Genomic DNA, 13,586 nt, shown 5'->3' on the forward strand with positions numbered 1-13,586 from the left:
GACATGGTGATTTTCTCCTGAGGTTCACATGCTTACCAATATGCTACGTCTCCGTTGTATCGACCGCTCACTTGGTGGTTCGACGACTATTTGGCACCACCCGCCAAGCCCGCACGTCGGGCACCGCAAGAACCTACCCTGAAAGTGAGGGTAACTCAATGACACACTCAACTAGAGTTGCTCTTCGCGGCTCCCGCGGGGCGAGCACAATGCCCCTCACAAAGCTCTTCTCCAGAGCACCGCACAAGCTTCTTGCGGGCTTCGATGGAGACCACCACCAAGCCGTCTAGGAGGTGGCAACCTCCAAGAGTAACAAGCACCGCCGGCTTGCAAAACGACCATCTAGTGCCAAGCACTCTCAAGCTAGAATCGCTCACTCACTCAATCGGATGAACACTATCAAGCTAGAGTGAGTTAGAGGGCTCCCAAGCACTCTCAAGCATGGACACAAAGTCCCCCAAGGTGCTCTACCTACGCCATGGCCGAGACCACCTTCTATTTATAGCCCCATAGGCTAAAATAGTCGTTACCCCTTCACTGGGCGTTTTTCGGGATGACCGAACGCGCCGGTCAGATCGACCGGACGCACCCTGCCAGCGCCCGATCACGCTACGCCGTTTCATCGCCGAGTTGATCCACATCAACTCCAACTTCATCTCCTTTGTAAATATGCCAACACCACCAAGTGTACACCACCATATGTATATGTGTTAGCATTTTCACAATCATTTTTCAAAGGATTAGCCACTCAACTTGCCACGCCACTCGATCCTAGCGACGATGTAAAGTTAGATCACTCGAGTGGCACTAGATGACTGATATGGAAACAAGTTTGCCCCTCTTGATAGTACGACTATCTATCCTAAGCCCGGTCATCAACTTCTCTACACATCTATGACCGGTGAAATGAAATGCCCTAGGTTATACCTTTGCCTTGCGTATTCTATTTCATCTCCTCAATTATTGATGCAACACATGCACCAACCAATCACCAAATGATATGACCCATTTCATATCATCACGTGACCGTATTGGTTCATCGATCTTGACTTTACTTGCTTTTCACCGTTGCCTTCGTCCATTGGTGCCAAGTCTTGCTCAAGCTTCACCGCCACGCGGTCTATCGCTCCAAAGCCTCCGACTTGCCCTTCACTCTTGCAACCGGTCCATCAAGCCAAGTCTTGTCTTGATCTTCTCCACCTTGATCACATGACTCAATGTTGTGTCTCATGTGCAATGAGCTCCTTCATCATCACATGTGTGAGCTTTGCAACATCTTCGAGCCATTTTCACCTTCATGGCATATGTTGCTCACACACATGTACCTGTGGACTAATCACCCATGTATCTCACATAAACACAATTAGTCCACCTAGATTGTCACTCAATTACCAAAACCACATAAGGATCTTTCACTCTGGCTTCGCCGCCGCCCAAGCAGGTCGCTGGGAGGCCTTCGCAACTGCGAGGAAGGCGACGATGGGCCTTTCCCTGCTGCTCTTAGCGGCATCTTGAGCAACTTCAAGCGACGACGGCGATATCTCGTCTGGCGGTAGCAGAGCTCCACAGGAGTCCAAATCTGGGGGCCTTCGTGAATAGATCCGGTGCCCCCGTGTGTGGATCTAGCGTCCCTCAGCAAGGGCTTCCTTTGCTACTCCATCAGCGGCGCGGCGCGAGGTGGCGACTGGACGAGGGGCAGGGCGTCGCGCAACGGCCGGGCGACACTATGGCTTGGGCGGCATGTGCCCGGGCGCCTAGATCTGCGACTCGATGGCCAGCTCCATGCTGGGGTCGGCGACTACGGCAGCGCGGTGGCGATGGCTCTGGCTAGGGGCATCGGGGACGATGTCCTGGCTGAGCCCACAGGGGCTAGGGCACGCGCCTCGAGACAGCCGGTGGAGGCTAACCCTACAACGGTATTGCGTGCCCTACTGGCTGGTTGTTGGGGCCGGATCTGGTGGTCCTACCGGCCGGCAGCACCGCCGGGGGCCTGGTAGCCGGCAAGGGGGGCAGCTAGCGCAATAAGTGTGGGCCATGGTCACTGCCACGCACGGAGTTGATGTGGCATGGCGAAAGCTGTGTCCCTTGGACCGATGACGGCGACGCCTTCGGGCATCGTATTCTTCCTTGGAAGCGTCCATCGATCGGCTCTCTACCCCTTTGTGCGGCGTGCTCTTCCTAGGTGTAATGCCTTGACCTTCTAGTTGGGCGACAGTGGCGCCAGTGGTGTCACGTCCCTCCTTGGAGGCGTCGCTTTGGAAGCCCGTGACTGTCAGTCTGTGATGGCCGCCACCACTGTGGCGAGGAAGGTGGAGGCCTAGCTAAGGATTCAAGTTTCCGGTGTCTACTACAATGGAAGGTGGTCGGGAGGAGGGTGTTGTTGCGGCGATTGGAGAGCTTTGCATTTGTTTGGCAGTTTGGTGAGTTGCGACCACGAAGTTGGCGAGAAGGCCGGCGTGGGAGGCTCCCACGGAGTTGGCGAGGAGGCCGACGTGGGAGGAGGTGGCCAGCATATTGCATTGTTGAGGTGACCTGCGTGGTATGGCGGCCGGCGGTCCCGCTCAACGGCGGCTGTTTTAGCGTAAGGAGACTCTCTGTCCGGCAGCGGGAGGTTGTGTGTGGCACTTGTGCTTCTATGAGACAGCTAGGTTACTAGAAGTTGTACGCGCCGAGTTCGTGGTGGACGGGAACGGGCTTGGTGAGCGCCAGAGGCAGCTACTCACGCGTTGGTTTGGCAACTTGCAGCGGACTACGGCGGCTAGCCCTACTTGGCGGTGGCTAGTCCGATGTGGTACATCGTCTTGACAGGTGGTGCAAGTGGATCTGATTGCTGAAGGGCTACACGGCTCGCAGCGACCTACGGTGGCTAGTCCGGCCTGGCAGCAGGCTAGCTCGTTGTGGATCATCGTTGGTAACGACGGCGTGAGCGGTGATGACGGCGTTTTCGCCTTGACGTCCTTGACGTCCGGGAGGTGGCGGTGCAGTGTGGTGATTCAGTGCTAGTGGTGGTTCTTTTTTTGAGTTGAGTTTCGGCTGTGTGCTGTTTAAGTCGATGTCCCAATACGATCGACTGTAGTTTTTTTCCCTTTGGTTGAGTTTGTTTTTTTTGACTTGTTGGTCGTTGTTGTATCGGTGTGTGCCCACTTTGAGCTTATCTTCTTTTTAATATAATCGATAGCTCTCCTGTCCGATTCATTTAAAAAAAGACAGATCGACGCTTGGATTCTACATGCTCGCTCTCCTGGTTGGCAGTTAATTCTGTTGTTATATCCTTGAATGGTGGCCTCTTGAATCCAACTGAAGATAACCTACGTCATCAGATTAAACCATCATCAATCCGTCATATTAACCCGGGCTCTTGAATGGTTGGCTGTTGTTATATCCAGCTACAACTTTTATTTGAGCAAAATATCCAGCTTACAACTGCTGCTGCTGCTGGTTTATTTTTTTATTTTTTTTAAGGAGGTGCTGCTGCTGCTGCTGGTCCAAATCGGCGGCTAAGGCTGCAGCGGAACGGGAGAAGCTCTGGATAAGATCGATCGAGGGAGGCGCATGCGTGTGTCAGATTCTGTTTTTGTGAAATACTAATATGCTACATAAACTTTAAAATGTGATAACTTTCTTATCAAACATTTATTTTTAATTCCGTTTACACCGTTACGTTCATTATGACGAGATCTATAAAAGTATATCAATGTTGGATATGTTTCAAAATAATTTTCGTGAAGTTTTGCACCTAGGAGTATAAAGTCTCAAATGCTGTAGTACAAAGTTTCAAACCTTGGAGTGTAAAGTTTTGAATTACAAAGTTCCATTTTAGGCATATAAAGTTCATAGCATGTCAGTACAAAGTTTGAAATGATTCCTAAATTTAGGTGTGTAGAATTTTGAAATCCCAAAGTTTTGAATGTGCTAGTTCCTGAATTTAAAATGTAAAGTTTGAAACTACAAAGTTTTAAAGATTGAAATACAAAGTTTTAAATGTGCTAGTATAACGTTTCTTAATTTTAAAAATAAATTTAAAATTACAAAGTTTTACACCTGAAAATAGATGTTTTAAATGTGCTAGTATACGTTTCTGAATTTAAAATGTAAAGTTTGAAATTACAAAGTTCTAAAGCTTAAAATACAAAGTTTTAAATGTGCTAGTATCAAGTTCCTGAATTTTAAAAATAGTTTGAAAATACGAATTTTTAAATCTTAAAGTATAAAGTTTTAAATACGCTAGTATAAAGTTTTTGTATTTAAAATGTAAGTTTGAAATTACAAAGTTTTTAAAGATTGAAAAACAAATTTTCAAATGTGCCAGTATAAAGTTTCTGAATTTTAAAAATAAAATTTAAATTACAAAGTTTTAAATCTTAAGAAAAAAGATAAAAATGTGCTATTATAAAGTTCCTAAATTTAAAGTGTAAAGTTTGAAATTACAAGTTTCAGAGTTTGAAATACAAAGTTTTAAATGTGCTAGTATCAAGTCTTAAATATGCTAGTATAAAGTTCCTGAAATTTAAAAATAAAATTTGAAATTACAAGAGTTTTAAATCTTAAAGTAAAAAGTTTTAAATGTGCTAGTATAAAGTTTTTGAATTTAAAATTTAAGTTTGAAATTATAAAATTTCAAAGCTTGAAATACAAAGTTTTAAATGTGCTAATATAAAGTTCCTAAATTTTAAAAATAAAATTTGAAATTATAAAGTTTTAAATCTTAAAGTAAAAAATTTAAAATTTGCTAGTATAGAGTTTCTAAATTTAAAGTGTAAAGTTTGAAGTTACAAGTTTCAAAGTTTGAAATACAAAGTTTTAAATGTGCTAGAATAAAGTTTTAAATGTACTAGTGTAAAGTTTTAAATATGCTAGTATAAAGTTCCTAAATCTTAAAAATAAAATTTAAAATTATAAAGTTTTAAATATTAAAGTATAAAGTTTTAACGTGCTAGTATAAAGTTCCTGAATTGAAAATCGAGTAAGCTCATAGAAAATTTTATCGAGTAAGCTACTTCTTGGTGTGTCCGGCCATCCAGCCATCGCGTCCGGTCATGCTGAAAACATTGCCGTGACGAAGAACAATATCATCTGTGCGTTCGGTCACTGCTTCGCTCAGCGTCCGATCACAGCTACTGACGTCTGTTGTTGCCGAGCAACTGATCTGATGCGTCTGGTCCTCCTAGGACCGCGTCCGGTCACCTCTGCTGATCTCGTTTCTTCGCGATCTTACGTCCAGCTTGGTTCACATCTTCGTGCTTGGGCTATGCTTGATATCTTGGATCTTCTCTTATGAGGTTGATCGTGGGATTATCACGTCGCCTTCGTCCAAGTCATGTCTTACACCCTATTGAACTACAAAACAATTACTTGTAAATTCATTAGTCCAATTTGGTTATGTTGGTCATCAAACACCAAAATCCAAAATAAATAGACCTAGGGTCCATTTTCCTTACACTATGCACATAGATATACAATTGTCTAAATACATAGCAAAAGTTATGTGCCTAGAAATACTAAAACGGCCTATAAATAGGAACAAGTTAGGTTCCAAACAAAAAGCAAATACCCATATATATTTCTAGTAAAGCTATTTCTAGGTGTCGACTGTCGAGCTAACTCCTTTGTGAGTTGTAACACTGGAGTTTGGGGTTGCCACTTTACAGGGGCAAAACAATTTTTTAATGAGCAATGCTACGGTACCCTTCTTACTTCTTAGGAAGTAATATTTTAAATAAATCTGAGCCATAGATATTTTTTAGATTTTTAAATTAATCAATTAATTAAAAAAGGAAAACTATTCTCAAATCCCTCTAATCATGCTGAGACATGGGTGGGCATGCAGCCCCTTCCTTGTTCTTGCGCATGGCTGCACCCTTTCTTTTGTGCGATTGTAGTCACGTCCTCTTTTTTCTGGTTCCCATGGCTAAACTAAACCTATCACAATATAAGGTTAAAATTGTACACCAATAACAACAGGCAGAAATAATTTTTTAGCGGCTTCATCGTGTATAAAGCTTGATGATATTTTTATGTTAAAATTAAAAACCAGTCATATTTTAGCTATCTTAATGTTTCATATATACCTACATAGTGTTTCATATACATGCATGTAAGTTGGGCATATATATACGCACGTTATGTTGCGTTCTTAAGTAACAAGTGCATCAATAAATAATTAGTTTATTCTAATTAAATTATGTTATATCCAAAGTTACTAAAATAGAAAGATTCATCATGTCTAATAGATCATGCATGCATCAATTAGATCTAAAAAAGATCTTTATATCTAAAATTTTACTTATTTTATCTATTACCTTCTAGAAAGTAATACATGATTCTAGCCCTTCGATCTAATCAAATGAACGGCTCACAGTCATTTAAGGGTACCACAGCAAAGCCCTTTTTTAATATCGATCGCACACCAACACTATATATGCTGATAGGGCATAATAATAAGACGTAGTCGGAGTGCACTTTGGCAGTTCCAATAAGCGTACGGCTAAGCACAATCATGACAAGTTCCACTACACCAAAATAACTACCAAAATAACTATTACTTGGTTAGCAGCAAGTGCGTTGTAGAGGTCCACGGCTACACGAGCGAGGGATACCTCTTGGCTTGCTCACGGACACGTCTCTTGTATTCTGGCATATTCTGCGAATGAATGGCACAGAAGAACACAATGATAAGCACATAATCATATAAAAAATAGAGAATTTTCAGGCTAAATTATTTTAAGACCTTTGCAAAGAAATCATAAGCAAAATCCTGTGCTAGAGAGGCTGGATTTGGGTTATCCAGCAGCTCCTGGATGCCTATAAGAATTTGCCGCACTGTGATAGAAGGCGCCCATGCCTAAGAAATTAGCCATGAAGGCCAAGTGATGTTATTTGCATGATATAGAATTGTAGTGATACTGAAAAAGAAGAAAGTGTCCACTCAGTTGAAGCTTACATCACCAAGTATTGACAGGCATACATCCCCGGAATCATAGACATTGACATGGAAAAACCTTCGTGGAAACTTGCAGGTTGGAGGGTTACTTGGGTAATTTTCAGTAAAATGGAGAGTAACTGGGAAATATCCACCTCCCAATCAGTCTGCATAAAGATGAATCAAACATGATCCTAGTTATATGCTAAGACAGTTTGGGATGGGGAGAATGAGTAGAGCGACAATTTATGGTAACACGATGAGATGAAAACTATCCACCAATAGAAAAAAGTGGTATTATGAAAACAGATTTGAGAGTGTGTATGGCAAAAACTATTGAATTGAGAACCCGTAAAAAATGGAAAACATTTACAAATAAAGCAGAACAACAAATGGGGCCAAAATCACAGGTTTCGTTTAAGCCTTCATGACCTTAGCACCATATAAACTCTTGTACGCCAGAGGGAACACCAAAAATTTGTTGTAGTAGAATAGGACCATAAACTCTTCTATGCAAGGGAAAACCCTGAATATATTATAGTAGAATGGAACTGTGTTTTTTCTATGCAAGCAGAAAATCCTGATTTCTTAGTGGAACAGCTCATCTACGCAAGAGTAGATACATGGGTTCTTTCCAAACTTTACCTTTTAGTCATATTATATGCTAGTTTCTAGGTGGGACAGGATCAGACCATATGTGCACACGACAAAACTGAACAAGGATCCCACAGTCACTAAGATTGTCAAGTGTCAACCACAGTACCAGCATACACAGAAAGGGTTGATAAGCTCTTATGGTTTTTGATTCTTACACCTTACTTGATAGAGCATCAGATTGTCCAACACATCCAGCAGCATTGTTGGCTTGGCCACAATGCCAGGAAACTATGGAGTTCTATGTCACTTAAGCTGAAAGGCTATGCATTTTTAAAACCTGAATTCTGGGGGGAAAAAACTTGAAAAGATGGCAATAATTTTACCGTAATATGTTATTATAAAGGAGTAAGAAAATAGGAGATGCAAAAGACACTTACAATCCCTCTACCACTAGCACTCCTGGTTTCTGAAAATCTTGTCAGATCATAATGCTTGCATGTTTCTGTTTTGGGACAATAGACTAAAATGGTTATTTTTTCAACCAATACATAACCGGCCAGTTAGGAAGTGGAGCGTGAGAGATTGCTAAGTCTTTATAGAAAGTTTAACATGTCATCAGAATAAAGTGGCACTTGCAACCAATTGGAAAAGCTTCATTTGGTTTCCAAACAAAACAATATGCCTGCAGATTCCGCTGAATCCTTCATGAACAACAGAACAAGCACAGTAAACCCAAATATAGTTAACTAGAATAATGACAGGGCTGCCATCTATGAACAATGTTGCAGGATTAGGCTCATTGTATTCATTTCCCAACCTTTAGCAGTACAAAAATGTTCCAGATGCAGTAGTTGGAAGGGTTTCGCAGCCCAGAATGAAGCAAGTGCTCAGGATCAAGTACTGCAAACCCCTAGTGAAACCTAGTCCCCTTATTTGGCCCTTTGGCTTCACACAATGATGATCAGATCTAGCATCTTAGCTAGTACAAAAGATGGATATATTCTTCTCCAGTTTCCCTTTCTTAGAATAAATCGGTTTATATTTTTTCAGGTTGAACAAAAGTGACACATTCGACAGAACTGAAGAAAAGGACGCGTGCCAACTGTTGAACAAAAGTCAGATACATTCGACTGAACGCGTGCCAACTGCCAAACACACTGCAGCACATGGGCCATGGCAGAAGATTTGCGGGGAGGACTGGGGAGTGAGATGTGGCTTACGCCTTCCTTGCCGGGGACGATGCAGTTCCAGAGCATGAGGTTGACAGAGCCATCCGGCAGCGTCGCCGGCTTGGCCACGAAGCCCTGAAAAGAAGGAAGCGAGCATCGCATCAACTCCCCAATCTTAAAACAGCAACGGAGCGTGGATCTACTAGACTAGCAGTAAGAAGACGCGGCGAGGATGATGGCGCGCACGCACGTGGGGGTGGCTCTTGCGCCACGCCTTGCGCTCCTCAGCGAGGCGACCGCGGGCGGCGCCTCCGGACGCTATCCGACGAGCCCGGCTCTGGCGCGCTGTGCCTGTCCTTTTGCGAGAAATCGCGCGAGAGCAGTGGTTGGAATTGGGAATTTGGGATCGAGTGGAATAGTGGATGTTTGCCCGCCGCTCCGGTTCAGCTCCCAGTGGGTTTAGGACATGTTAATGGAATGCAGTTGGCGGCCCGAAGCCCGAGGTACTAGCTTTTTCTCCTCTTGACGTGGGCGGGCCTTCGCTTACCAGCCCATGTTCTCTCTCTCTCTCTTCACGTTTTTTTGGGAGCAATAAACAAAAGAAAATGTCATTTTTATCTTCTGAATTATTATTATCATAGTATAGGTCATTTTCTCTAACTTCAAAAGCAAGTAAACTACCTCTCTTAACTTTAAAAACCATTTAAATTGACCCCATGTCCTGGTTAGAGGTGGTTTGTCATTTGTAATTAAAAAATTCTAATAAACACTTGAGTAAGGTTTTAAAACTACAAAAAATATCTCTAAGGTTATTAAGATTTTCAGAAAAATCTAGATTGGGACATCCAAATAAAATATTTAGAGATTGTGGAAAATAAATCTAGAAGCCTCCATAAACATGATTTGGCTCTAGGGAAATGGAAAGAATATCTAGAAAATTTTCAAAACATGTTAATCAATGTCTAATAAAAACATGATATGTAACTAGCATGAATAATGCATTCATGTTGGTTGAATCTCGTGTTTTTGTCGTGAAAAGTTTATAAAAAGACAGTTAGAGTGATTGAAATGTTTTGTTAATTTTTAAGAAAAATCTAGATATTTTTTCCCATTTCCCTAGAGCTAAATATATTTTTGAGATATAATTTCATGGTTTATATATACTTTTATTTGAGTTTCTTGTATCCCAGTCTATCTCTATGTTTTTTTCTCTCAAAAGTTTACAAGCTTGGAGACCATTTTTGTGATTTAATAACCTTTGCGTGTTTGCTAATTTTTTTAATGAAAATGGTAAAATCAGCCTAAAAGCCGCTCCTAACAAGAGGAAGGAGGTAAAAAAAAATGGTATTGACCTACCAATCAAGTTACTTGGACAACTATGGCAACGGTCTGCCCTGACTCGATGAACTGAATTTCCCCTAACAGAGGTAGTTCTGGACTGTATCACATCGATCCCACCGCACTCTGTTCGGCTGAGGATTGTTTTTTATTTCTTTGAAAATGATGAAGCAACTAAGTGCTCTCTATTAACTCGGACATGCTGCAGCTTTTGTCTTCTCTACTCGGACCATTTTTTTTTTTAACCTTCTTGTTCAGCTTCAATTACAAACAAAATTACTTTCAGCAATTCCGTGTTACGCTGGTAACGGAATCCGGGACAGCCAGTTACGAGAAAGGAAAATGTGAATCACTCATATTTGAAGAATGCAGACACTAAAAGGCACAATATAGAACAGAAGCTTGCTTCATGTACGACAAGCCACTGAAATGCATTTAAAAAGTTCCAACAAGCCTACTGAAATGATGAATAATATAAGCACAATCTTGACAATGCCCAACGAAGTGAGGAACTGGTTTGGTGCCAGAGATGGTCCAACGTTACACAAGTGAAGGGTAACGCTTGGCCTGTTGACGAACACGACTCTTATACTCTGGCATATCCTGCAAACGACAATGAATGGCACACAAGAAAACGCAATGGTAAGCGCCTGAGTGAATTGTAAGGATGAAAATTCCTTATTATATTTTAACTTCCTACTGTAAGTTTTTATAAATTATGTAAAAAAAAAAACCTCTATAAAGAGCTTGCAGCATAAGTTCTGCGCTGAGGAGTCTGGATTTGGATTATCAAGAAGGTCCTGAATGCCGATTAGAATTTGCCGCACTGTGATAGAAGGTTTCCATGCCTGAAAGAAATATATATAGAAAAAAAATGATGTCCAAGTGATCAGTGATGCTTTCTGTATGGCATGCAACTGATATCATCCTGTAAATATAGTACACAGTTGAAACTTACGCTGCCAAGGATCGACAAGCATACTGAACCAGTTTTGTAGACATTAACATGGAAGAAACCTGCTGGAAACTTGCAGTCGGGAGGTCTACTTGGGTAGTCTTCAGTAAAATGCAAAGTCAATGGGAAATGCCCACCCTCCCAATCAGTCTGCATATATATAGACATAATTAAGAAATGTTGCTCAACAAGATAAGGAAAAGGACAACAAATCTATGGTGCCTCAATTGTAAAAAGTGTTTTTAAACGTTAAAATGGCAGAGAACTGCTGTTTTATATTAATTTTATGATGGGGAGGAGTCAAGACCTAGGCCAGAAAAAGAGCTAAATTGTGAAAGTAGCTTCCAAGCATTTCATAAGTGTCAATATATTTCAACACTTAAGATATGAATATGAATTAATGTGTAACTCACTTTCGTTCCAAATAAAGGATTGACTACTCCGAATGAGGTAGTATTAAGAACATTAATTAGGTGTCATGTAGGACATTTACTGACATATATCAAGTAATTAAGGTTTAAGGAACGGAGAGATAGGAGCAATATGATATAACCTGTGCACAAAAAACAACTTTTGAAACCTGCATGTATTTTGGAATAATTGTTATGGACACAATTCATACAACTGACTTGTGATTTATATGAAACAACATGGCATTCATGGTCCCTCCAATGCGTATTGCCTTGCTTCAGTTAGATGTTCAACTAGGATAAAAGATGGCAATGACAGGATATTTGAGGAGCTAGTATCTCCACTAAAAAAACAAGCTGGACTCAATAAACAAACTACTTCGTTGGATATGCAAATACTATTTCGGATAAGGTTTTGAGTCAAACTAATAAAACTTTGATGATTACAAAAATATCACGTTTGGAGAGGCAGGACTAAACAACAGATTGGAAATAGCCTTAACAAACTTTTCTACGGAAGTGCAGAAGTCTTGTTTGTTGTCTTTTCACCTTTTTTCTAATATAAAAAAGGAACCATATCTAATTGTCCATGCGGCCCTGATGTGCATAGGGCACGTCATTTCTCTTTCGATGCAATATCTTAAAATAGTTATGCTTCCATTAACACGATTAAAAAAAAAGATAACAAGCGGGATTTGGAGTTGTAGCATAATATTCCCGAAAGTTCTTGTAGCATAAGAACAAGTGACAGATATATAAAATTCAGAGCAACACATTAGGGGTCGTCACGCAAGAAGACGGCCGACTTGAATACTTTTGCCACCATGCACAGCGCTGCAGAACAGATCGAAAAGGTTAGGACGTGCTGGGGTGAGTTTTGCTTACGCCTTGCTTGCCGGGGACGACGCAGTTCCAGAGCATGAGGTTGACGGAGCCATCCGGCAGCGCCGCCGGCTTGGCCACGAAGCCCTGAAAAAGAAGATAAGCCAGCATCGTCATGAAACGCTCCAACCTCAAAACTGCGAGGGAGCGTAGATCGACTAGCAATAAGAGGATGATGGCGCGCACGTGGGGATGGCTCCTGCGCCACGACTTGCGCTCCTCGGCGAGGCGGGCGCGGGCGACGCCTCCGGAAGCCATACCAGCCGAATGGAGCCTGTCCGCCACCAACGAGAGCAGCAGCTGCAGCGCGACGCAAGACGACGCCTCAGCCCTCAGTCCGGTGGTGTGGTGGCGTGGTGGGAAGGGATAAATAGGAGGGGTCGAGGGGGAGTTAATTACCGCGTCCGCGGCCCGCGGGTGGAGTGCCAACCCGACTCGTCGGCTACCCGAGGTTTTATCCCCCGGCGGCGGTGGCCCTGCCGCTTCTTCTCCTCTTTCCTTCTGTTATTACTATTATTATTTAATTAATATAAAGTTTTATTAGGCAATGTTTGGTTTTTAAGAATTGAGAGAATTTAGAAAGTAATCTAATAATGAGATGGGAAGTATTTTCTAGATATTTCTTTCAAATCATAGATCTAAGTATGGCTTGAAAAACACTCTTCGGAGAAGATAGCGCTGTACTTTCTGTCGAAGAGGAAGAGAGGAGCATGACTCAGCGTCAGCTTCTTGGCTGTCAGTCTTGTTATTTTTATTACCACTGCTTACCAGCCCATGCCATACGAAATTATCGGCCCAGTCGGTGTGGGTCTGACCAAATGGGCAGCCCAGTATTATATTTTTGGGTCATATTTGATTCCATAATGCTGTGTGCGGCGCGTCAACGGCTTGCTCCCCTCACGCCTTCTCTATCTAAAAAAAATTGGACGCATTTCTCTTCCTCCTCGCCCGTTGCAGCCTCCATTGTGCACGCTACCAGCCACTGGCACGCCGTCGAGCTCCACGCATGCGCCATAGAGCCGGTGAGCGCTCCAGCAAGCAGGCGAGGGGAGGAGCTTCGTGTGACGCTGCCCCGCCGGCAAGTTGCTCGCGCCACTACCGCATCGGCAAGCTCTGCACTACTGCGAGCTCCCCGCGCCACAGCCGACCTCCGCGTCGGCGTCAAGCTCCACAACGATGAGTATCTACCTGCCCAAGCAACAAGGTAACATTGCGTTGCAAGTGTATGTTCTAGGTGTTTCAACTGTTTCAGATGAATGTTTCAAGTTATTTTATCTGGATGTTGCAAAAATACATCTAGATGTTGCATATGTTGC

The 13,586-nt window shown here is 42.4% G+C and overlaps 1 protein-coding gene and 1 pseudogene across 1 annotated transcript; both read right to left on the minus strand.

Moving 5' to 3' along the window:
* Positions 1-6,506: 6,506 nt before the first annotated feature.
* On the minus strand, positions 6,507-9,388 carry LOC136492267 (SUMO-conjugating enzyme SCE1-like; annotated as a pseudogene).
* Positions 9,389-10,429: 1,041 nt separating this feature from the next.
* On the minus strand, positions 10,430-12,610 carry LOC136493532 (SUMO-conjugating enzyme SCE1-like). Its single transcript, XM_066489631.1, has 5 exons — positions 12,457-12,610; positions 12,274-12,357; positions 10,982-11,128; positions 10,758-10,871; positions 10,430-10,626 (listed from the first exon to the last, which is right to left on the minus strand). The coding sequence occupies exons 1-5, from the start codon at positions 12,526-12,528 to the stop codon at positions 10,564-10,566; spliced, it is 480 nt and encodes a 159-aa protein (XP_066345728.1). The 5' UTR covers positions 12,529-12,610; the 3' UTR covers positions 10,430-10,563.
* Positions 12,611-13,586: the final 976 nt, after the last annotated feature.

The sequence above is a fragment of the Miscanthus floridulus genome, chromosome 11, assembly GCF_019320115.1.
Source record: "Miscanthus floridulus cultivar M001 chromosome 11, ASM1932011v1, whole genome shotgun sequence".
In the NCBI taxonomy this organism is placed as follows: domain Eukaryota; kingdom Viridiplantae; phylum Streptophyta; class Magnoliopsida; order Poales; family Poaceae; genus Miscanthus; species Miscanthus floridulus.

Excerpts from the sequence above, each read along its gene's own strand:
- LOC136493532 (XM_066489631.1), bottom strand. The coding sequence starts at position 12,528 with ATGGCTTCCGGAGGCGTCGCCCGCGCCCGCCTCGCCGAGGAGCGCAAG. Across the intron at positions 12,358-12,456 it reads GGCGCAGGAGCCATCCCCAC|GGCTTCGTGGCCAAGCCGGC; the intron begins GTGCGCGCCATC and ends CTTCTTTTTCAG. Across the intron at positions 11,129-12,273 it reads TCGTCCCCGGCAAGCAAGGC|ACTGATTGGGAGGGTGGGCA; the intron begins GTAAGCAAAACT and ends ATATATATGCAG.